General features: G+C 39.8%; 3 protein-coding genes across 15 annotated transcripts; 2 read left to right on the forward strand and 1 right to left on the reverse strand.

Annotated features, from left to right (window-relative positions):
- The first annotated feature begins 546 nt into the window (after positions 1–546).
- Positions 547–3307, forward strand: LOC127800150 (U1 small nuclear ribonucleoprotein C-like). 8 transcript variants are annotated; one of them, XM_052334600.1, is made up of 5 exons: positions 646–774; positions 859–892; positions 1969–2010; positions 2160–2430; positions 2578–3307. In XM_052334600.1, exons 1-5 carry the CDS (start codon positions 767–769, stop codon positions 2787–2789), a joined length of 567 nt encoding a protein of 188 aa, XP_052190560.1. In that variant the 5' UTR covers positions 646–766; the 3' UTR covers positions 2790–3307. The 8 variants fall into 8 exon arrangements, 1 of the variants encoding a protein (XP_052190560.1); XR_008022739.1 differs by lacking the exon at positions 2578–3307 and adding an exon at positions 1298–1362 and having other exon boundaries at positions 549–1146; positions 1463–2010; positions 2160–2266; XR_008022740.1 differs by lacking the exon at positions 2578–3307 and having other exon boundaries at positions 547–1146; positions 2160–2253.
- A 1371-nt stretch (positions 3308–4678) lies between these two features.
- Positions 4679–13477, reverse strand: LOC127800152 (uncharacterized). 5 transcript variants are annotated; one of them, XM_052334605.1, is made up of 5 exons: positions 13222–13477; positions 12684–12795; positions 12249–12386; positions 12020–12139; positions 4679–5075 (listed from the first exon to the last, which is right to left on the reverse strand). In XM_052334605.1, exons 4-5 carry the CDS (start codon positions 12108–12110, stop codon positions 4951–4953), a joined length of 216 nt encoding a protein of 71 aa, XP_052190565.1. In that variant the 5' UTR covers positions 12111–12139; positions 12249–12386; positions 12684–12795; positions 13222–13477; the 3' UTR covers positions 4679–4950. The 5 variants fall into 5 exon arrangements, with proteins under 5 accessions (XP_052190565.1, XP_052190566.1, XP_052190562.1 ...); XM_052334606.1 differs by having other exon boundaries at positions 12684–12906; XM_052334602.1 differs by lacking the exon at positions 12684–12795.
- Positions 13478–13916: 439 nt separating this feature from the next.
- LOC127799364 (uncharacterized) lies at positions 13917–24692 on the forward strand. 2 transcript variants are annotated; one of them, XM_052333338.1, is made up of 8 exons: positions 13917–14099; positions 14804–15208; positions 15900–16020; positions 16631–16946; positions 22847–22919; positions 23982–24072; positions 24154–24233; positions 24400–24692. In XM_052333338.1, exons 1-8 carry the CDS (start codon positions 14049–14051, stop codon positions 24532–24534), a joined length of 1272 nt encoding a protein of 423 aa, XP_052189298.1. In that variant the 5' UTR covers positions 13917–14048; the 3' UTR covers positions 24535–24692. The 2 variants fall into 2 exon arrangements, with proteins under 2 accessions (XP_052189298.1, XP_052189299.1); XM_052333339.1 differs by having other exon boundaries at positions 15915–16020.
- The last annotated feature ends 26 nt before the right edge of the window (positions 24693–24718 follow it).

Below are 24718 nucleotides of genomic sequence, written 5' to 3' on the forward strand. Positions count from 1 at the left end.
GATCGTATGCTTTTGCATCATTTTTCATTGCAAGTCAAGGCAATTTTTGTCATTTGGAGGCCTCTGCATATGTAAGGTTCCCATAGGGCTGTTCTATTTTTCTCTATTTTTTCTACCTCGCCTATTTGAGACATTTTTGCTATAGCATTGCAGCTCTCCATTGTTTTTTTATTAGCTTTGTTTTTTGATTTGTGTAATTTTTGTATTATGCCTGTGCTTTTTCTTGTAGACTCTCTGTCTTTTTATCTTTTTTAATGAATTTTATTTACAAAAAAATTACTATCTTAAAATTAAAATAAAAACTTTTACCATATTTAATATTAGATTAATTAAATTTTAACCATATATCAGAGCAGAATCGTTGCTGCAAATCGAAATTCAAATGCCCTTTGCTGCAGTTTTGAAACTTTTTGAATCTTCAGTTGTAAAATTATATAATTATACTTAGTTAAATCGATTAAACCGGGCCCCTGCCAAGCATGGCCCATAACGGGCCGGGCCGACCTGGGCTGCCCCACAATTAAACATAGTGCGGGTGTGAAGTGACATTAGATGACAGTTCCGAGGGGATTATGTAATTAACCGTAACTGAGTTTTGGAGCGGAAAAGAGATCCATCGGCAACCACCGACATTCCATAATTCTCCGAGCCCGATTTCCCCTTCCGGCCGACTAGTCCCGCCGCCGATTCAAACCCTCTCTCTTGCTCTTGGATTCCTTTTTCTCCAGATTCTTTGGCGTTCATTCAATTCCAATTTGGGCGCACAATGCCAAGGCATGTAAATTTCATAAATCTGGATATAGACTAAGAAATCAGGTTTGTTTCCTTGCGTTGGAGTTGAATTTCGTCTGATTTCAGGTACTACTGCGACACTTACCTGACACATGATTCTGTGAGTTTATCTTGGTCTTTTCTTTAATTATTCCTGTATTTAGCCAAATTTGTTTATCGATATGTCCTTCTGAATGTTTGAGGTTATAATCCAATTGAATTGGGCGAACATTTTACAGATGTATGCGTGGTTGTGTGCGTGACAAATGGGGGTTCAAATTTTCTTATCTGGATTGCAAAATGGTTAGGATAGCTCAAACACAACCTCAGCTTGGCCCCTTCAGAGCTTTGTTCGATATCCAACAAATTCTCTAAGTAATCTAACTTTGATTGAATTCTTAGCATTGATAATCTTGACCAAATGCCTCTTTATGTTTATCATTCTTAATGCTAATTTCTTTGAGCCAATTTACTCACTTTCTTCCAACTTGATTGTCTCAAGTTTTTCTTCACCTTTCTTACACAGGCTCAACTAGGAGTTTTGGGTGCATGTGTCCAGGTGTTGAACCTCCTTAAAACCTTTAATTTAGGGTATCGGGATTTACTTGACATTTAGCTGACCACTTAGTAAGATTAAAGTTTGATACTTTGCTTTATTCCATATTATCAAGGATGGATTATTTCCTTGCAGAAATTGTTAAAATTTGGCGGACCGTATTTAGGTTTTGGGGGTCAGACACATATGTTGTACCTTATCAGGTAAACATGGATACAAAACCAGAGAACCGAAGAGTTCTTCTTCACTTGAATGCCATATGCTTGAGTGGATGGAATTCCAGGTATAAAGATGGAAAGCGGGAAGGAGAAAAGCTTTGTGGGAACTTGGGAATTTGTTGGTTAAACACAGGCACGGTTGAATGATTTGATATTAATATTTGCCATTCATATCACTTGGCTCAGAAAAATTAGCAAGGTAGCAAGCAGAAAGTGAAAAGATTCATCTTTTTGATGCCCTAAAAACCATGCCTGACTCTTGCTTTCTACAATAGCACAATCATGCCATTCCAATTTACAAGGGGCATTTTTATCTAACTATTTGTGTGCCTGTATGTGCATAAGTTGTTCATCATTTTTACTTGGAGGAATTTTAATGCTTAAACCTTTTATGTTCTGAAATTATCTTCCATCACTTCTCAGCCATCTGTCAGAAAGCAACACAATGCTGGTTACAAACATAAGGTACCCTTCTAACAATTTTAATAAAATGCTCTCTCTCTCTCTCTCTCTCTCTCTCTCTCTCTCTCTCTCTCTCTCTCTCTCTCTCTCTCTTCCAATGTAAATCTTCTGATTTGTTGATCACTTCAATGTGCATTCTATATGCCATTCAGGCAAATGTAAGGTCCTATTATCAACAATTTGGGGAAGAGCAGACGCAAAGTTTGATTCATCAGAGGATCAAGGAGCACCTTGGGCAGACTTCAGTATACCACCAGCAAGTAGGTGCAGCTTACAACAAACATCTTGCTTCTTTACCAGGAAACCCCCAACGACCACGTCTACCTGTTCTACCACTTCCAGTGTTACCAATCCCAGGAGTAGCACCCCCACCATTGGTTCCTGGAGTCAGACCTCCTATGTTGCCAAGACCTGGTGCTCTAGGTTACTGCAAATTATAATATTTTGTATTGATTCCAGTAGTTGTTTGTTTAGTCTCTCTTCTACCTTCTTGACAAAGGTCATGGTGAACTTACATGGGTAAATTAAATCTCTCTCTCTCTCTCTCACACACACACACGCACACAACAGGTTATGGGATGGCTGCTCCACCAGTGGCACCAGTTATGGGGCAGCCACCAACTGCTTCTTCCTTGCCCGTGCCTCTAACATTGAACGGCCCAGAAACAGTCCCTGGGGGAGTGGCAGCCCCAGGATCAAATGCTGCCCCCTCCGCTGTTTCACAACCAATGTACCAGCCTACTGCTGGTACTTCTTCAAGTTCTACTGCTGCAAGTAGTTAGCCCTGCGCACAAGTTCCCGATCGAAGCCAGCTGTTAATCTCGGCAAGCTGTCAATGTCAATGGGCCAGTCATGCATGCAAGGGTTTGAGAGGGTGCATTGCTGGTAACTTGTGTTGTGGATGTGAGCTGAAGAGAAGTATGGGGCAAATGAATTGGGGGATGGTGCAAATTTTGTCATGGGACCCCTTAGTTGTAGGTGAGGCCATATTCTATGGGAGAGAAATAAATGCAAGGTCTCCTTGAGGATATCGATTTGTGCTCTCTTACAATCGAGCCCAAACAAGCATTATAAGAGATTCCACGTGATCTAATTTGTGTCGACGCTCGGAATCGCAATTGCGGTTGGCTGCTTCTATTCACCAAATTATTGTCCAGGAAAAATTATTCTTACTTACATGCTCATCTTGCCCGATCTTCACAAATCTCGAGTCGTTTACCTTTCTTGTCAAGATAATGATACAATTCAGGTGTGGGGGTGCCTGGGGTGAGCGATTCACTTTTGGGACAAGATAATGATACAGTTACCCGTTGCGGGCAGGGGTAAAGATGTTATTTCACTGGGACGGCCCACAGCCTCGGCCCACCTAATCGACAGTTGTATCTAGGAGTGTGCGTACAATCACTTTGATTAACGAACAAAACGAAATTCAATAAACCAACCAAACCAAAAATTTGAACTAAACAAAAATAAAAACAAACAAAAATTGTAAAAATCCAACCAATCAAATAAATGAAACAAAGTGAAATAAATTTTGGCCTTATTGTTGTGGCCGGCCACCAACCAGTGATTCCAATGCAATGGTTCATCAAATCTCTCCAATGATGATGGTTCATATATCTAAAAATGACTTTGATGTATCCAAAAATAAGTTTGATCAGACAATTAATTATTTATAAATTTAAAATTAATTTTATAGTCAAAAGATTCAAAACTTATATTTTTCAAAAAATGTCATTGATCACCGTCCATGACAGATTCTAACGATCAGAATTAACCATCAAATTAATCTTGGTTTAGCAATCCACATACCCAAAAATTAAAAAGATCTAACGATCGAATTTCAGTAGATTTGAATTTTAATGTCTAAAATATCCATTCACGAATGTAAATACCAAAAAATTGAGCAGGTTGCTAAAAACCTTATTGAAGGAATTGAAGCTCATATTTGCTAAATCACTAAAGGAAACAGAGGTGATATTTGAGGCAATGGTGGTTGTTGAGGTGGCGTCGATGGGCGAGCACGGTGGTGTGAATTGTGTGATGGAGTCAATGGCGTGTGATGGGAGGGAAACAGTCAGAAGAAGAAAAGATGCTGGAAGCAATGGGGATAGGGTTAGTCGCTGTCAATATCAGAGGTAGAGAGGAGGGGTCAATGTCAACATTGGCATCAAAGAGAGCAAAGGGATCGATCAAAGATGGCAACAGGAGATGAAAGGGAAGGGAAGTGTTGAACGAAGGGGAAGGTGGAAAGACCAAAGGATTGGTTCGATTCTTCTGTTCTTCTATTTTCCTTCTTTTATTCTAGACTAAAAATGACATAATTTTGTAATTTTGATCAATTTAATTATTTCAGTTATTTTTAACACAAAAATCGAACCCAAACCAATTAACCTAATTTTCTAATAAATTAAAAAAAAAAAAAACGAACCAAACTACAATTTGGCACACCCCTAATTGTATCATATCCTTCCTTCTAACATAATTTTGCACACCCCACAGATTGTTTGGCAAGGTCACACAACTACGGGATAACTCAAATCCAAAAGTTGAATTGACTAGTAATCTGTGGGGATAACTCCATCGATTCATTATTGTTCAGTTACCAAGTCTAAGCCCACACAAACTTATACGCAATTTTTTAACACACAAGGATTCATGCATATTTCAATTGAACCGAAAAACTAAGAGGTGCCCTATTCATTTCCACTGAATTTGCGATCCTCCCCAAAAAATAAATTCATAACTAGGCAATGCCGGAAAGATTCCAATTGCCAAAAGCAAACCTACCTCCTGATCAGACTGTAAAGAGGCCTCAGCCAACTACAGCACTTCAAAAGTTTCATAATTGATTTCAGGCATGTTTCTGTGCCATCTTGTGCATGGTAAATCTAACCTCCTGAAAGGAAGCATGAACCTTTCTCTAGAAAAATCCAAAGAATCTCAGGTGTCTTTTCTCGACTCTGTGTCCTGATTCCTCCATGGATTGAGAGCTTCTCTGATGGCTTGAGCTTCGAGGGAACTCTCCCACGCTCTCTTCTCGGATTCCAGAACAGTTACCTTATCATCTGCCAATATTGTAAACGCAATTCATTTTAGAAATTAAATTAAATTAAAAGCTAAAGCATTCATGAAAAGAATAATAGAGATGGAACTTAACAGGATTATGCTTCTAGCAATCATGTCATGAGCATGAATCAGAATTAAAAAGAATTGCTATAGAAAGGCATTGAATTGAAGTGAACTGGTCATTTGATATAGAAAGGCATTGAATTGAAGTGAACTGGTCATTTGACACAGCAAATCATTTGGTTCAAGTTACAGCTCCACAATGCAAATGCTGAAAAAAATGTTAATCTGATGTGGGAACATGTCAGCTTACATAAAGTTGAATTGCTAAAAGCAGTAATGAGGCCAAGCACAGGAATTAGAACATATGCCCTTTATCTGTGGAATATGCATTTAACAGGATTGAGCTACATATTTGTTGCTAAGGCCACTTTTATTGACTTGGTTGTAATTATGCATAAATTTTCACCTTAAAGTACACACTAATGAGCTGACCCAGTAATCCCTAAAAATTAAAAATCGTCCGTCCAAGCCCACTAAAAAGTACCTAACTGTAAAGGCCCACTTGGTAGGTTTTTCTCTATTTTCAGTTATTAGCTTTTGTTCTCAAAATTTTGAAAAGTAGAGGGGGAAAGAAGGAATTTGATTGCTTGTTTTTGTTCATTCCTTCTTTTAAATAAAAAATTCTGAACATTTTTTGGGGAAAAAAAAAAGTCTTTCCATTTTTTCTATTTCATTCTGTTCTATTTTTATTTCACCCCTCACCCCGTCCATGATACTTGCAATTATAAAAGCTGGTTTGTTTTGTTTTGAATTATTTTCTCCATTCTTTTGCAACTTATACATTGAAGGAATCCTAAGCAAACAAAATCAGGTTAGAATATAATTCAAAATTCAACAAAATATACAAGAAAGTGAGGCAGGCAATATTTCTTTTCTCTAATTTTCTTCAAAAAAATAGTCTGGTTTTTTTCCTAGTTTTAAATTGTTTTAACTAAGTTCATCCACGACTTGCAATCCCCATTCTTAGAGACCCTCAGACCCAAATAACCTTAACCACTCACAGGTTTCAAAACTTCACAAAAATGGGTTAAGTTCTTTCAGCGTGAAATAATTGAAATGGTTCAACCCTTGCAGTAAGTATGAAACGAGCAAAACAGAATGCTTGATTGATTATTAAGATAGGAAATATATATAGGATACAACTCTTATCTCTTCCCTATAGAGTAGGAAAGGATTTGGAATAATCTAATCCTAAAAACTAGGAAAGCCTATCTCCTAAACTTTAGGAGATAAAACAGATAAAAAACAAACTTAAACTAATTTAAATACAATTGTATAACAACCAGATAATCTACAAGGATAATTCTCCTATCCTTTAATCTATTTGAATCTTCTTTTCTCATCCAACACTCCCCCTCAAGCTGAGGAATAGATGCAAGTCATTCCCAGCTTGCTAATCAAGGATTCAAATCTTGGTTTAACCATGACTTTTGTGAGCACATCTGCTAATTGATCAGCAGTTGGAATATAGGATAGAATTATCCCTCCTTCATCAATTTCTCATTTTATAAAATTCTTGTTTATCCTTACATGCTTCATGCGATCATGTTGGATTGGATTCCTTACAATGTTGATTGCAGATTTACTATCACTGTATACCCTTGTAGGTTGAATCAAGGGTATTCTTAGGTCTTCCATTAGCCTTTCTAACCAAATAACCTCACAAATTCCTTGGACTATGGCCCGAAATTCGGCCCCGGCACTACTGCGAGCCACCACCGATTGCTTTTTACTTCTCCATGTTACTACATTTCCCCATACTTTAGTGCAATAGCCGGTTGTGGACCTATTGTCCTCTAAAGACCTACCCAATCTACATCAAAAAAACCTTCAATTCCTCGGTCCTTCGTCTTTTTAAACATCAAACCTTTCTCGGGTTGTCCCTTTAAGGTATCTTAATACATGAAAAACAGCATTCATATGTCTCTTTGTATTCATATGTCTCTTTGTAGGAGAATGCATATATTGACTAATTAAACTTACTGCATAAGCTATGTCTGGCCTAGTAAGAGATAAATAGATTAATCTTCTTACTAGCCTTTGATATCTTTATTTTTCCACTGGGATGTCATCATCCTTCTCATATTTCCAGCCTTTATCTAATGGTGTTCCAGCTGGTCTGCATGCCATCATCCCAGTATCTTTGAGTAAATTCATAATATATTTCCTTTGAGAGATAAACAGGCCTGCTTTACTCCTTGCCACCTCCATTCCTAGGAAGTATCGCATATATCCTAGGTCTTTAACCTCAAATTCAGCCCTCAGTTATTTCTTTAATTCCTCAATTCCCTGCATATCATCCTGTGTCACAATTATATCATCAACATAGACAATTAATATAGACTTCCTTCCATCTTTAGTGGATTTAATAAACAAAGTATGCGCGGATTTCCCTTGTTCATATCCTAGCCGGATTAAGGACATGCTGAAATTTTGAAACTAAGCTCTAGGAGACTGTTTTAACCCATATAGAGATTTCTTGAGTCTACAAACCTTTCCATTGTTCACCTCATTTTCAAAACCGAGTGGAATTCTCATGTAGATCTCTTCATCTAGATCCCCATTGAGGAATGCATTTTTAATATCAAACTGAAACAATGGTCAATCAAGATTAACAACTATAGAAAGAAGTACTCGAATAGAGTTGAGTTTAGCTACAGGAGCAAAAATCTCCTCATAGTCTATCCCATAGGTTTGAGTAAACCCTTGGGCCACTAATCGAGCCTTATACCTTTCAATACTCCCATCGAAATTGTGTTTGATAGTAAAAATCCACTTACATCCAACTGTTTTCTTACCTGGGGGCAGCTCAACCATCTCCCAAGAATGATCCCCAATTAAGGCCTTCATTTCTTCCATAACTACATCTTTCCACTTAGGATCATCCAAAGCTCCTTGGATATTTTTTGGAATTTCTGTACTATCAAGTCTGGCAATAAAACCTCTGAATTTGGGAGATAATTTTGCATAAGACAGATGATTTGACATAGGGTATTTAACACATGACCTTACCCCTTTTCCTAGAGCTATAGGAACTGCCCAATCGAGACCATCTCCTTGAGGCACATGACTATCCGAGCTATTTCTAGTGCTGTTGTTTTCAGCGTTGTTTTCAGTTCCTCCCTACCTCCACTGTTATCTCTTGCTGATGCATCCCCTGAAGAACTGTCACCTTCTGTTGGACTAGCTTCAATGGATGATGATTGACCATGCTAAGTCTGTGGAAGTTCTTTAGGTCTCCTAGAATATACAAACAGTGGGGGATTTTGATTTTTTTGCTTAGGAGTTGATTATGCCAGTACATTGTCAGAGATAGATACTTCTCCCCCTTGACAGGATGCTGGCAGAGAAGTAGGAAGAGGCAAAGATAAAGGCACAAGGTCATGGAAGTTGGCAAAAGAAGTTGTTCCTGAATAATAAGAGAGGTTCTCATAGAATGTGACATCGGTAGAAACATAAAATCCACAGGTAACAAGACAATAACACTTGTATCCCTTTTGAAAAAGAGAGTACCCAACAAAGACACACTTGAGGGCTTTGGGATCTAATTTTGTGCGGGATACATTGTAGTTATGAACATACACCACACAGCCAAAGATTTTAGAATCAAGAGATTGTAGAAACGGTGCATGAGGATAGATGTCACAAAGAGTCTCAAGTGGGGTTCTAAATCTTAAAGGTTTAGAGGGAAAACGATTTATCAAATAAGTGGATGTAAGAACAGCCTCTCCCCAATATGAATGAGGAACATGGGAAGTAAACATCATAGCTCGAGCCACCTCTAATAGATGTCTATTTTTTCTTTCGGTCACACCATTTTGTTGTGGTGTGTAGGGGCAAGAACTTTGATGTAAAATACCATGTTCATTCAAATAATTAGTCAAGTCATGGAAAAAATATTCTCGACCATTATCGGTACGCAAAATATGAATATGAGCTTGAAACATATTCAAAACAAATTTGTGGAAACGTTTGAATAGACAACTAGCTTCAGATTTATCCTTCACAAGATACACCCAACATGCCCTAGAATGATCATCAATGAAGATAATAAACCATCTAGAACCAAATATATTAGGGTGTTTAGAGAGTCCCCAAATATTACTATGGATCAAATGAAATGGTGTTGAGGGCTTGTAAGGGTGAATAGAATGATGAGTTTTGGACTGTTTTGCAAGAGTACATTGCTCACAAGAAAAACTTTGGTCTTTATTGATAAAAATGTGAGGATACAAGAATCTAAGATAAGGAAAACTTGGATGTCCCAACCGTTTATGCCATAACATGACTTTGGCATTGGTTGAAACAGTTAGAACAGATTTATTCAAAGAGAAAAAAGCTGAAATGTTTCCAGTCAACCAATATAGTTCATCCTTAGCTTCAGCATTGCCAATCATCATCCACGATGCTTGGTCTTGAAATAAACAATAGGAAGGGAAGAATATCACTCTACAGTTCATGTCATTAGTGAGCCGGCTAACTGACAATAGATTGTAACTCAATCCAGGGACATATAATACTGATTTAAGTTGTAGTTTCGAAAGACAAATAGTTCCACATCCTAGGGCAGGAAAGGTTGTTGCATCGGCCATTTTAACCTCAATTAATGTATCACACGGCTTGTATTCAATCATATGCCTTTTGGAATTGGACATATGATCAGATGCACCCGTGTCTATTATCCAAACATCCTTAGGAAGTTGTTGTGATAACAGAGAAAAATTAGAGGTACCTTTCTAGACTGTTGATGCAGTGGGTTGGTGAGTAGGAAAATTGGCAGGGGTAATACCTTGGTTTATCAGCCTGTAAAGGACCTGTATCTGTTCTTCTATTAGATTCAGATCAGTTTTGTTTCCAATCTCTCTAGTTGTTTTAGCTACATATGTTGTTCGGGTGTTTTCTCTCTTGTTTTTAGGTTTCCAATTGGCAGGTTTGCCATGGATCTTCCAACAAGTGTCTTTTGTATGCTAGGGTCTGTTACAGTGGTCACACCACTACTTCTCCTTTCCTACCCTTTCTGAAAAATTGTCCCCCTGTTTAACAGTTGCAAGAGCAGAATTCTGATGGGTTAGATTTGTATTATCGAGTTAGTTGAGCATTACCTTTCGTCGGCTTTCTTCTCTTCTTACTTCAGCAAAAACTTCTTTGAGAGATGACAAGGGTTTAGTGCCCAAAATCCGACCTCTTACTTCATCCAAATCAGTGTTAAGCCCATGGAGAAAGTCAAATATCCTATCCTATTCAATTATCTTGTTATACTTCATGCTATCAACAGTACATTCCCAACTACTGGTCTGAAACAAGTCTATTTCATGCCATGACTCAACCAAAACATTAAAATATTCTATAACACTTAAGTTACCTTGTTTGGTTGTTCTGATGGCCGACTTTGTTTCAAAGTTTTGAGATGAATTCTCCAAGTCGGAATACATCTCCTGAACCGAATCCCAAATCTCCTTGGTTGTTTTGTGGAATAGATAAATTCTCCCGATCCTAGGCTCCATAACCATGCCATTATGGTTGAGTTTTCAACCTCCCAAGTGCCATAGGTAGTGGCTGCAGCAGGAGGAGCAGGAATTTCACCGGTTAAATAGCCAGATTTTTCTTTTCCTTTAATCACCAGTAGCACAGATTGGAATCACTCTCTAAAATTACTACCATTCAATTTATGGTGAGTAATTTGTAGAGGATGATTATCGATTGAAGTAGTTGGTAGATTTGGAAAAGAGGAAACCGGACCAGATGAAGGAAGACGTCCTGGAGAGTTGGTAGCAGATGCCTCCATTAGGGTAGGGTTTTGGTGAACATCAGCCATGATCTTGAGAGATGAGAAAAAAAGATAACTATACAGTTTTTGATCAAGCCTGAAGCTCTGATACCATGAAACGAGCAAAACATAATGCTTGATTGATTATTAAACTGAGAGGGATAGGAAATATATATAAGATACAACTCTACCTCTTCCCTATAGAGTAGGAAAGGATTTGAAATAATCTAATCCTAAAAACTAGGAAAACCTATCTCCTAAACTTTAGGAGATAAAACAGATAAAAAACAAACTTAAACTAATTTAAATACAATTGTATAACAACCAAATAATCTACAAGGATAATTCTCCTATCCTTTAATCTATTTGAATCTTCTTTTCTCATCCAACAAAGTAGTACTAAATTCACAACACTTCAAAGTTCAAGCCACTCAGGCAAAGCCTAAAACAGCATTTCCAACCTAAACCCTACACAGAAGATGACTAAAACTGTATAAAAAATAATGCTTACATAAACAAATCTAATTAATAGCTAAGAGTATCGAGTTATTTATGCATGATTCATCAATTTTGCAATTTATACACAACCCTCTCCTAAGTCCTAATTAAGGCATAATCCTACACATAGGGGAACCATAGTGTTGCCCTATCAGAAGTCTGTAACTCCACATGGCACATAGTCCTTTCCTTCTCTTTTAATTCTTACTTTCTTTCTGTCCTGCTCATGAATTCAGGGAACATGGAGGACCTCTAAAATTCACAACCAGTCTAAACACTCGCACCGTGTAAGAAAGCAGCTCCCACCTAGAATCAAGTTTATGATTAAAATGCAATAAAATTATGCTTATTACAGAAAAACTCAATAAATATCTTAATCTGGAATACTGATAATTTACTATATTACTAATCTAAACATTCAAGAATCATACATAAAGAAAATAATAATGTAGCATTTATTAGAATCCATAACAAAAAATAAAGCTGTCTTGCTTTTGACTAGTGACTACACAGTTCATAAGAATCAATTTCATGGGACAAAATTGTAAAAACAGAACCCAATATATAAATACGAGGGAAAAAAAATGAGAAGAGTATAAAGGAGGGTTCTCACACAGAAGCCAGTTTTGATCATGAACAACTCCATGCATCCTCCAACCAAGGCTGACCCAACAGCTATCTTCAAATACCAGTCCCAAAACTTCATTTCTTTACCACTTTTCTCCTAATCTTTCACTGCAAAAACAGTACAAAGACAACCTATCAAGCTTTAAGCCCACTGGGTGGGGTCTGAATCTGCTACTGCAAAAATAGTATAAAGGAAAAATAAGCAATACAACGCTACCAATTGGGCCAACAGCTTTTCAGCAATTGAAGATCAAGTGAGTTCAATCCGATTAATAGAGCTAAACTTAAGATTATGCAGCTCTTATCCTTCTCGAGAGAGAGGTGCCACAAGTAGAAGAGATGATTCTGTGCCTCACTGAATCCAAGACAAACTCAGATCGTTGGTAAAAAGATCAGTCCAAAATTAATTTTATAACAAACCTAAAGAGATTCGGGAAGGACTAGATGTTAAGATTGAAAAATAAAAACGAAAGAAAAATATGCTCAGGCCTAGTTCTACATATCTTCCCAGATCAGCAAATATATCCACAGCGGAACAAAGAAAATTACAGAACAATAGAAGGTTTAAGAATTCTTAAGAAAAGACATCATTCATTACCAGGACGATTTCCCTATGGAGATGAACGGAAGAAAAAAAAAAATCATTCATTACCAGGATGATTTCCCTATGGCGATGAACGGAAGAAAACCGGCGACGTTCTACGGTGACAGAGTTAATAATCGCCGGCCGGAATCGAAACAGCGTGCGAGGACTGTGAGGCGTTCTGGAAAGTCGAAACATCAATTGCGGTTTACTAGTAGTGGGTTGCAATCGACCTGAGCTCGGGCTCGAGCCGGAGCTCGGCCTCGCCACCACTAATCTGTGTAACTGATATCTACCCGTAAAATTGAGCCATAAATTACCACAGTTTTGGAGTGAGAATATGAAACTACACGAAATGTGATAACCTAATAAAACAATCTAGCTAGCATTGTTAACCCTGTTTCTGGAGTATCATGAATTGAGACTTAAAAGACCGAACATTTGAAGCCAAAAATAAAACGAGAGCGAACGAGCTTCGAATAACACCAAAAATTTCGAACTTTGGTTAGTACCCCACTCATTAATCATAGACCGAATCATGAGACTGATAGTCTACAGATGTTTACAACAAATGTATACAGAGAGAGAGAGAGAGAGAGAGAGAGACCTGCCTGTTCACGACCAAAGTGACGATTGAATCAGAGAACGTGAGAATCTGATAGAGAAATTGCTGGGCTTTGAATGTCTGATCTGGTCTCAAGAGGAGGCTGTGCGGCGGCAGAGGGAGGGGTGTGCAGCGGCGAGAGACGGCGGAGATGGAGGATGCAGCGGCGGTCGGCAGCGAGAGGCGGGGCAGCGGCGAAGGGAAGGGAAAAAGAGAGGAGAGATAAGAAGAGGAAAAGTGGGTTTCTCGGGGCGGGGGGCGGGGGGGGGGGAGGGTAATGGGGGTAGAGAGAGAAACAGAAAAATATATATATAATGATATATATATATTATTATTTAATTATAATATAATATATTTATAAAATTATAAATGAATTTATTAATATATTTATAAATAAATTTATTTTTACAAGTTAATCGCAAATAATTGAATAAATGAATTGAGTTTTATTGAATTTAAATTTAATATTAGATTCAATTAAAATTTATTTATCAAATTTAAATAAATTTTTATCAAATTGAATACCGAACCTGACTCGACTCATTAATTTGTGGGGGAAGTAATATACAAACGGGTACGATCTGGATCATTTATCCAACCCGAAAAGTAATGGGCAATGCCCGAACCCGACCCTGTTTCATCTGGCTTATTTAATATATTTATTAGTTGACGTATAAAGTAAACTATTCGGTGGACGAACTCCCGAGTCTTCCGTCCTTGGACCCCGGTTTTCTTCCCCATCAGTCTCTGTCGAGAACTGTAAGATTACTACGCGTTCATTTTCTTGGGAATTCTTCAAAAGAAAACAAGTAGAAGAAGATTGAAGATCAATGCCCATATCCCAGTCTGTCACTAGTCCTGTTGCCGATGATCCTTCCCAGGTCTCTCTCTCTCCTCTCTCCTCTCTCTCTCTCTCTCTATATATATATATATGCAGTGTTTGAGCTTTGTTCACCAGAAGTTGTAATTGGATTCTCAAATTCCCCCAGTTTCGTTGTGGGTTTTAGGCTTATCGCATGGATTTTCAATTCCTACTTTTAATTCTATGTTTTTGTAAATTATATGCGTTTCCCTTGGGTATTACGATAATACTTATATGTGGTATTTCAATTTCAGCAGATCAAGAGAGAGGATTGGGTTGTACTTTCATGTGGGTATACTTAAATGGTTTTGCTTGTCAAGGGCCCCTTTAATAGAAATTAGCTTCTTATTTCCAGAATATCTGATTACATGTGAAAAATTGTCGTTCACAATCCATTATTTTCAATTATCCGAACTTGGGTTACAAGTATGAGTTGGTGTCTAGCATCTTAAATAAACTAATAAAAGCCTGAATTTTGTTGAAGTTGTGAGTCAATTCATGCTAAAGCCAATAATGGATCTTGATGCTGCAATAGAACCCTCGGATGTCTTGTTTTCGAAAGACTAGTTAGTTCTAAATATGCTTATCTGAATTCCTTCACTAAGTGGAACTTAAAACAAATTCTGTGTAATTTTCCTGAATGGCATTACTGTATCAGTTTATAGAGTTCTTTCTTGAAGGGAAAAGTAGTTATTTGGTATTTGAAATGTTCAATGCATGTAGATCAATCCCCAAACTGTGAGACCGACGGAAGTATCTGCAAATCCAGGTCCAACTATAAGGCACCCAGATCTGTCCCTTCAAATACCTCCAAGACCACTAGGTTTTGGAAGTAGCCGCAGTGGAAAGGGTTTGCTCCAGTCTCGGGATGCCTTCACTGGTAGTGCTTCACCAAGGGGCTTTCTTCGAGGTTTAAGTTTCAAGAAGAAGGTCAATGCATCCAATGGTGAAAAAAGCTCTCTTCTCTCTTCAGACAATAAGACAGCTCCTGAGAGTCCTGCTTCGGCCAATTTTGCATCTACCTGGAATAGATGTACCTCTCTTCCTGTTACACCTGCATCAAACCTGTCCCCTTCTGCTTCCACACCTATTTCAGCAAGGACTTACTGCGAGGGGATCAAATCAAACGTAAGTTGATTCTTCTGTATCACTAGGTTTATCAGTCCCAAGCACCCTGGGTAGTAAATCATTTTACACAGGTCAAACATATTGATCTCAAGAAATAATTTTGAACAAGTCATTCTAGCAGCCTTGACTAGTATGTGTTATATGCATACGTCTACAAATGTTATACAACTTATCTTCCAAAATTATCCTAATCATCTTTCTGTTGCTATTTTATGCTCTTCGCTTGGAAGTTTGTTCTTATATTATTCTACCATAAAGGCTTTGCTCATCTTGTAGAGTCATGAAATTTATGCCCCTTGAACGGCTGGATCCTTTTGTGGGGATGTGGTTGAAGCTTTCTTTATTTTTCTTCTCTTTTTTTATTTTTTCCCCATCAGTCTTTAAAAGTGAATCAAATATATAATAAGAATGAGAGGGAAGGGGAAGATTTAGACTGCTGAATTGGTAACCCCTGCTTTTGACATAGGCAACTTCTCCCATTTATGCAAGTTAAAGTTACAATTGTTTATCCTCTCAATTGTAGCAGTCATTGTAACAGTTATTTTTCATACTGTCTTACTATTTAGTATTTACTGGGCATTAGAGGTGAATTCTGTTTTGGCTGTCCCACTTCATATCGTCTTTTTTTTTTCCATGAACAGTGTCCCTATGCATATGATGATGTGATTTCTGTGTGTTTGACTTCTGATAGATGGGATTGGTTCAGGCCCCAGTTTCAAGGTCCCTCACTATCCCTGGGAGAAATATTGTTATTGTAAGATCAATATCTTTTGCTCCCTGTAAAGAGGATGTTCAACCAGATAACAATGACGGTATGTAATAAGCCCGTGTAAGATGTTTCCCTTGTTCACGTTGCCTTATTTAGTAGTGTTATTATCAAACTTTCTATAAGCCATCTGCAGAAGCTTAAAATGTCGTAAAATTTAGAATGCTACTATTTCTTAATCATCTAGTGATTTTTCTGACTGCACCTATTGCAGTTTTACCAAAGAAATAAGTGCTAATATCGTTTAGAATTGCCCCAAGTGGATTTACTTTCCATATTTTGCATAACTTTTTTTATCAGATTACAGTTCTACTTTTGCCCCCGGTGGAAGTAAGGAAATAAGTAGTTGCTGTTTTGTTGAAATTCAGATGATCTTAATTTGCTTCAGTTTTTCTCAACCATCCATAAGATTCCTAAACAAAGTTGCAAGTCAAGCCTTTTACCCAACAACCATTTTTGATGCTCGGATCATACAGTTCTTGCCGTTGGCTTGCTTTGAATGGTATTTCTGTTGATTCATTGCCTGGCTACATCTGCATCCTGAAGTTAAAAATAAAACTCTTGACAAAAATGGCTTTGGCTGTTGTAATCTTTACGTCTAACTGTCTTATGATTATTTTTTTTCTTCTTTGTAACTTTATTTTATGGAAAGTCAGATCAAATAACTCCTGCTCCTGAGGAAGATGATGATAAAGAGATTCCAGAAGAGGAAGCAGTATGCAGGATCTGTTTTGATGTTTGTGAAGAAGGAAATACACTAAAGATGGAATGCAGTTGTAAAGGTGCCCTCAGACTTATTCACGAAGAATGTGCAGTAAAGTGGTTTAGCACAAAAGGGAACAAGAACTGTGATGTCTGTGGGCAAGAGGTTTTGAATTTACCAGTAACCTTGCTTCGAGTTCCAAGTTCAACTCAAAGATATAGCAGGCAGGAGCAGCTTAATCAATCGGGTAGGAGTGCACGAACTATAAGGTGAGTAAGATTAATATACCGAATTTCAACTGTTGCAATACCAGCTTTGACATTGTTGGATGCTCTTGCTCTAGTATGCAGATTGCCTGCAGTCCGCTATAGCAGACTCCATGCTAGTGCTAGTCTATGTAGTTGAAATTCAAGTTTCATCAGACTTTTTGTCTGCTGATTCAGCCAAGGTGGCTGATCTAAATTCAGCTAACTCGGATGAATACAATCTATAGCAGACTCCATGCTAGTGCTAGTCTATGTAGTTGAAATTCAAGTTTCATCAGACTTTTTGTCTGCTGATTCAGCCAAGGTGGCTGATCTAAATTCAGCTAACTCGGATGAATACAATCTGTTTTAACTCATTTGCCTCTTGAGCTTGTCGCTATCAGAATTTACAGCTAAATCAGTGTTGTCAAAGAAAAATAGGTGAAAAATCTGTTAGGACCCCCGTTATTCATACCTATCAGAGGCGTAAAAGGAGGGGAGAAATCAAGGGTAGCCAAGGAAATTGACCAAATGATAGAAGAGTCCAAAGTTTGTTAGGGGAAGAATATTCTCTCACGTGGCTGTAACAGATTGTTGAGAAGGTATATAAGGTGAGGGGAAAGGAGAGAGAAAGGTGTGGAAGATCTGGAAAATTGTTGAAGAAGTTGTGGGAGAGTGAGGCCCTCTCGAATAGGCCTGACTTCTTTTGTTTTCTTTTCTTGCTATTGCTGATTTCCATTGCTGCAAGCTACTGTAATTGGGTAGTTTCCATTGTAATAGTTGAATTCAATCAATTGAGTAAGAGTTCTATCATTCTGGTATCAGAGCATTGATCCATGGGTGTCTCCGTATCTGAGAGAGTAGGGGAGTTGGAGGGAAGATTGGAAACTTATCAACAACAGATGGAAGCGCGAATGGAGGGATTGCAAGTGGCGTTGGATTCTATGCGGAATGACTTCCAGAAGGTACATAACATAGAGAAGAATATGGCGATGATGTTGGACCAATTCAACTTACTGATAGAGAGGTGGGAGGCGCAGGAGAAGGATAGGAAAGGGAAACGAGGTGAGGAGAACATACCCTTGGGTTCCTCTTTTACAGTGGATGAGACACCAGGGGTGGGAGAAAAAGTGAGAGACGAATGCGGAGTGCCTGAGGACTTCGAAAGACTGGAGACGAGAGGTCGACGCTTGGAGATGCCACTGTTTGAGGGAGACGACCCTGAGGGGTGGGTCTTTAGGGCAGAACGCTACTTCGCTGTGAATCGACTGTCGAACGCGGAGAAGTTGGATTCGGCGACGCTCTGTTTTGAAGGAGCTGCTCTCGCCTGGTTTTAGTGGGAGCAAAGGCGTCGGTGCATGAGGAGTTGGGAGGAGCTCAAAGCGATGCTGGTCAATCGGTTCCAATCGACTCAAGAAGGCACCGCGGAGGAGAGGTTCCTCGTGCTTAGGCAGACGGGGTCCATCAAGGACTACCGCCTTTGTTTTCAGACCTTAGCTTCATCACTTGAAGGTCTGCCAGAAGCGTTTCTGGAAGGTCACTTCCCAAATGGCCTAAAGCTGGATATTCGGGCGGAGATGATGGTACTGCGGCCAACGGGACTGGAGCAGATGATGGAGCTGGCCCAAAGGATTGAGGAGAGGAATCAGGTGGTCCGCAGAGGTTATCTTGGATCAGGCCCAACTCGGGTATCAGCCCTTTCCTTCCTAGTAACAAACACCCAGCCGGTGATTCGGCCCCCTCCACCAGCACTGTCGAAGTTGGCGACACACAACACCGCCTCCTCGCATCGGCCACCAGCCGTCGGTAGGTGGAGTAACCCTCCTTTTAAATGGCTAAGCGAGAGCGAGTTGCAAGCCAAACGGGCGAAGGGTCTCTGTTTTCGTTGTGATGAGAAGTACTCGGTGGGGCACAAGTGCAAGAACAGAGAGTTGCAGGTGATGGTAATTTATGAGGAAGAAAGGGAAGAGGGAGAAGAAGAAACAGCAGAGGCTAAAACTGGAGAAAATTCAAGGGAAACAGAAAACACAATCAGAATAAGGGAAGTGGTGGAGCTATCCCTGAATTCCGTGGTGGGGTTAACACCTCCACAGACCATGAAGATCGAGGGGGAAATTGATGGCCAAGAAGTAATGGTCTTAATCGATAGTGGGGCTTCTCACAACTTCATAGCTGCTGAACTGGTGCAGAAGCTGGGGCTGTCTCGGACTCAAACGAGAGGTTATGGAGTGATCATGGGGTCAGGCATGGCTGTTCAAGGGGCTGGAGTGTGTAAGGGGGTTACTCTGCGGTTGCAAAATGTTGAGGTAATTGAGGATTTCCTACCATTAGAGCTAAGAAGCTCTGATGTAATTCTTGGAATGAAGTGGCTAGTCACGCTTGGTAGATTGGGGTTCATTGGTTATGAAGTTCAGATCGGGGGGTATGACAGTCACACTGCTTGGGGACCCCAGCCTCAGCAAAACATTGGTAACTTTGAAGTCGATGATGAAGGCTTTTCGAGAAAACGGAGAAGGAGTGATGTTGGAGTTGGGAAGTTTGACAGCTAAAGAAAAGAAGGGAGAAGAGGTGGTTCCTGGGGAATTACAGGACCTGCTGGCAGATTTTAAGGAGGTGTTTAAGGAGCATTGTGGGCTACCCCCGCACCGGGGAAGGGATCACATGATTATGTTACAATCTGGAGCCCCTTCGGTAAGCGTACGACCTTACCGTTACCCCCATCTCCAGAAAAACGAAATTGAGAAGCTGGTTCGAGAGATGTTGGCAGCAGGTCTTATCAGGCCGAGTATCAGTCCATTTTCCAGCCCGGTGTTGCTGGTCAAGAAGAAGGATGGCGGCTGGAGATTTTGTGTGGATTATAGGGCTTTAAACAAGGTAATAATTCCTGATAAATTTCCTATTCCTGTCATTGAAGAGTTATTGGACGAACTGCACGGGGCTGCTGTTTTTTCTAAGCTAGACTTGAAATCGAGGTATCATCAGATACGTATCGCATCGGATGACGTTCTGAAGACTGCTTTTCGCACTCATGAGGGTCATTATGAATTCTTAGTCATGCCGTTTGGCTTAACAAATGCATCAGCTACTTTTCAATCCTTGATGAATGAGATTTTTAAGGAGCACTTGAGACAATTCGTTTTGGTGTTCTTTGATGACATTCTGGTCTACAGTAAGAGTATGAGGGAGCACAAGGAACATCTAAAGTGTGTGTTAACAGTTCTAACTGCTCACCAGCTATATGCTAACGCTAAGAAGTGCATGTTCGGACAGCGGAAGATTGGGTATTTGGGGCACATCATCTCCCAAGGAGTGGCTGTCGATAATGCCAAAGTGCAGGTGATGCTGGACTGGCCCAGTCCCAAGTCGCTGCGAGAACTTCGAGGATTTTTAGGCCTTACGGGGTATTATCGAAGATTTGTAAGGAATTACGGCAAGCTGGCTTGGTCGTTGACAGATCGCCTAAGGAAGGATAATTTCTCTTGGGATGAGGAGACGGAGCAAGCTTTCCAATCTCTGAAGAGGGCAATGGTTGAACTGCCCGTGCTGGCTTTGCCGGACTTTTCGAAGGAATTCATAGTGGAAACAGACGCGTCAGGTCATGGTTTGGGGGCAGTCTTGATGCAGGGGCAGCGACCTATCGCTTTCTTCAGTCATGCCCTAAATCCCAATGGTCAAAACAAGTCGGTGTATGAGAGGGAACTGATGGCAATAGTTCTTGCTGTGAGGAAGTGGAGACATTATTTATTGGGACGAAGGTCCGTTATAAGAACGAATCAACGAAGCCTTAAATTCTTGATGGAACAGCGGGTAGTCAGTCCGGAGTGCCAAAAGTGGGTTGTGAAACTGATGGGTTACAACTTTAAGATCCGATATCACCCGGGGATGGAGAATCAGGCTGCAGATGCCCTCTCACGCATCCATTCACCTGCCACACTTATGACCCTCATCATTCCCCGAGTATTGCAGCTGGACCAGCTCAAAAAAGAGGTTGATGAAGATGGGACACTTCAAGAAATTATTAGAGAGGTGCTGGAAAATCCTAAGAACAAACCCGATTTTGCATGGGTGGATGGGCAATTGCTGTACAAAGGGAAATTGTTTCTCCCTAAGGGCTCCACTCTCATTCTGTTGATGTTAAAAGAAGGACATGACGGACAGATTGGGGGCCACTCCGGGTTCCTCAAGACTTATAAGAGGATATCAGCCAATGTGTATTGGACGAGAATGAAGCGGGACATTCAGCGATATGTTAGGCATTGCCCTGTGTGTCAGCAAAACAAATATGTGGCACTATCTCCGGGAGGGCTGCTGCAGCCCCTTCCTGTTCCTCGAAATCTGGGAGAAGGTATCTATGGATTTCATCGAATGGTTGCCCAAATCAATGGGGAGAGATTCTATCTTAGTGGTGGTGGACCGACTTAGTAAATATGGACATTTTATTGCTCTAAGACACCCATTTACAGCAGCCAACATAACAGGGATCTTCGTGAAAGAGATTGTCCGGTTGCACGGAGTTCCAAACTCGATCGTTTCCGACCGAGATAAAGTTTTTGTCAGCCATTTTTGGGAAGAAATATTCAGGTTGCAAGGCACTCAGTTGAATAGAAGCACCGCATACCACCCCCAGTCAGATGGTCAAACTAAGGTCCTAAACCACACTTTAGAGACTTATCTCCGGTGTTTCTCCTCCTCCAAACCCAAGGCGTGGTGCAGCTGGCTTCCGTGGGCAGAATATTGGTATAATACCTCTTATCATGTCTCCTCAAAACTAACTCCGTTTCAGATAGTCTATGGGCGTGAACCTCCCCCGTTGCTGCGTTATGAGACAGGAACTATGGCAGTTTCAGCAATCAAGCAACAGTTGCTAGAGCGGGATGCTGTTTTGGAGGAGTTGCAGGCCCAATTGCGGCGAGCGCAGGCAAGAATGAAGAATTTAGCAGATAAAAGGCGACGAGACGTGCAGTTGGAGGTCGGCGAACTGGTTTATGTGAAAATCCGCCCCTACCGACAGATGACACTGGCTGCTAGGGTGAACGAGAAGTTATCACCGAAATTTTATGGGCCTTTTCTGTGGAGAAGAAGATTGGGAAGGTGGCGTACAAGCTGTCCCTACCACCTTCCTGCGCGATCCACCCCGTCTTCCATGTCTCCCAGCTTCGCAAGGCGGAAGGAGCAGCGCAAGGGACAGCAGAAATTCCAGACCAGCTCACGGCTGAGTTGGAGATGAAGGTGGAACCGGAGTTTTTGTTGGGGGTCAGGCCGGGCACTGGAAAGAATTTGAGAAACCTTGATGTTCTAATCCAATGGAAAGGACTGCCACCCCTAGAGGCAACTTGGGAGCCCTACCATCAGATACAACAACAGTTTCCTGAATTTCACCTTGAGGACAAGGTGTGTCTCTTGGGCGGGGGTAATGTTAGGACCCCCGTTGTTCATACCCATCAGAGGCGTAAAAGGAGGGGAGAAATCAAGGGTAGCCAAGGAAATTGACCAAAGGATAGAAGAGTCCAAAGTTTGTTAGGGGAAGAATATTCTCTCACGTGGCTGTAACAGATTGTTGAGAAGGTATATAAGGTGAGGGGAAAGGAGAGAGAAAGGTGTGGAAGATCTGGAAAATTGTTGAAGAAGTTGTGGGAGAGTGAGGCCCTCTCGAATAGGCCTGACTTCTTTTGTTTTCTTTTCTTGCTATTGCTGATTTCCATTGCTGCAAGCTACTGTAATTGGGTAGTTTCCACTGTAATAGCTGAATTCAATCAATTGAGTAAGAGTTCTATCAAAATCCTTATAAAATTATAAACTAGAAACTGCTTACAACCAATATAGCACAAGCATCACTCTGCCCTTTTTTTTTAATTTTCTATGCATTATTGATTTCTGTTTTATGTGATTCTTTAGAATAATGATATTTGTATGCCTTGATGCAGTGCCTGGCAAGACTTCGTGGTGCTTGTCTTGATTAGCACAATATGCTACTTCTTCTTTATCGAACAGCTGCTGGTATGTTGTATCATTTCACTAAAACAATTTTATGGTAGAATCGATCTCCTGTTTTCATTCGAAAATAGGATAATTCTTCGCATACAGTTGGTGAACGGGATCTACTCAATCTTAGAGGCTTAGGGCTTGTTCAGTTTTAGAAAACATCTTCTATTTTTCAACTCTAATCTTCTATTAAATGATTGAATCTTCCATTGAAAAATAGAAAACTCAATTTTTTTTAATTTTTTTCAACTTCATACTATGAATTAGAAAACCTCAGTTATTTATGTTTTCTAAATTTCCTGAAAATTAATGCTATGTCTTTTTGGAACATAAAATGTCAACATGTGTACTTATAAAATTGAAGATGAAAACTAAAAAAGATTTTCTAGAACTGAAGGGGGCCATAAAATTTTCGTCACATCAGATAATCATGGTTAACTTCAAACTTTAACAAGGCATAGCAGGTGCACATTTTGACTAAAGCAAATATATGGACAGCCATCAGCATTCAGCAGTTTTACTGCTAACATTGTCCTAACATGCGTGGCTCGTCGTTTTGTTGTCTAAATAGATTCATCTTGCTACCTAATTGTTGTGCCGTCCCAGTATAGGCACAAGTCTTGAAAGAGATCTCCAGAGTGTTTACTCGCTGAACATATCGACAACTTTGCTGCCTCTTTAACAATTTTGACCATCAGTCTTGGTGCCTCTTATCTTGTTTCATTTTTGCCAACACATTAATTTAAATTAACCATCTTCTGTGTATTGTCTGAATGCTAGGTCACGACTCCTCTTAGCTATAGGAACATTAGTAGTCAGACATATATATTCCCTTGCTAGAGGGTTGCACTAGGAAGGACATCCGTCACCGGTCTAAAATTTTGCTATTATAAATGTCGTGTCATTAACCCTAACTTAGGTAGGATAAGATGCAATTAGTGATAATGATATCAAAGTGTAAGTGAAATGATCACCCACTGTGAGTATGAAAGTGAAATGGGTGGCTGCACTTTCTATTACTTGTTTATACATGGGAATACGGTATAGCAGTTTTGATTTATTACCCCTATTTTGTAGATTCATGACATGAAAACACGAGCGATTGTGATTGCCGCACCATTCTCCTTTACTTTGGGCCTTTTGGCGTCAATATTCGCCGTCCTCTTTGGTACAGCTGAACCTTAAGTTTTTTCAACTCTGTTTTTGATAGATTCACAACGCTATCAATATTAATCTGTTTCACATGCAGCAATCAAGGAGTACATATGGACTTTTGCAGCTCTTGAATTTGCACTTGTGGCTATAATTCTCCATCTATTCTACTCTTTGGTAAGGCCCATTGTAACTATTTAATTGGTAATATATGCATTCTCCGACCCCACCTAGTGGAATTAATGCTTGGCAGTGTTGTGTGTGTGTGTGTAATTGCAGCTTCTTATAGATTCTTCTATTTGGACTCACGTCTTGACTTTGATAATCCAATGTGTGCTTGCAGCTTCATTTTAAGGCAGTTTATGCAATATTGTTATCATCACTTACGGGTTTTGCTGTAGCAATGGGCCTCAACTCTCTTTACATCCAGTACTTCTCCTGGCGAGTTCAAGTTTCCCAAAGCTCTAATCTTGTGTAAATTCTCCTCAAGCATGTCAGCAGGGCTTTCTAGTCCAAGAGATCTGTATGGCTGGGCATTGGTGTAAATTTCATTTTCCATCGAGAGAATAAATGAGGGAACAAAAAATTTTTATTGCTCCAAATTCAATTCCAACTCTTCTTCGGCTTGCTGGTTGATTTGATTTGCCCGAAGATGTATTCAG

This window comes from Diospyros lotus, chromosome 4 (assembly GCF_014633365.1).
Source record: "Diospyros lotus cultivar Yz01 chromosome 4, ASM1463336v1, whole genome shotgun sequence".
NCBI classification, from domain to species: Eukaryota; Viridiplantae; Streptophyta; class Magnoliopsida; order Ericales; family Ebenaceae; genus Diospyros; species Diospyros lotus.

Coding starts and splice junctions, on each gene's coding strand:
- LOC127800150 (XM_052334600.1), top strand. Junction 893..1,968: donor CTTACCTGACACATGATTCT/GTGAGTTTATCT, acceptor ATCACTTCTCAG/CCATCTGTCAGAAAGCAACA. Junction 2,011..2,159: donor ATGCTGGTTACAAACATAAG/GTACCCTTCTAA, acceptor TATGCCATTCAG/GCAAATGTAAGGTCCTATTA.
- LOC127800152 (XM_052334604.1), bottom strand. CDS start 12,110: ATGAAGTTTTGGGACTGGTATTTGAAGATAGCTGTTGGGTCAGCCTTG. Junction 5,076..12,019: donor CATGATCAAAACTGGCTTCT/GTGTGAGAACCC, acceptor CAATATTGGCAG/ATGATAAGGTAACTGTTCTG.
- LOC127799364 (XM_052333338.1), top strand. CDS start 14,049: ATGCCCATATCCCAGTCTGTCACTAGTCCTGTTGCCGATGATCCTTCC. Junction 16,021..16,630: donor TCAACCAGATAACAATGACG/GTATGTAATAAG, acceptor ATGGAAAGTCAG/ATCAAATAACTCCTGCTCCT. Junction 22,920..23,981: donor TCTTTATCGAACAGCTGCTG/GTATGTTGTATC, acceptor CCTATTTTGTAG/ATTCATGACATGAAAACACG.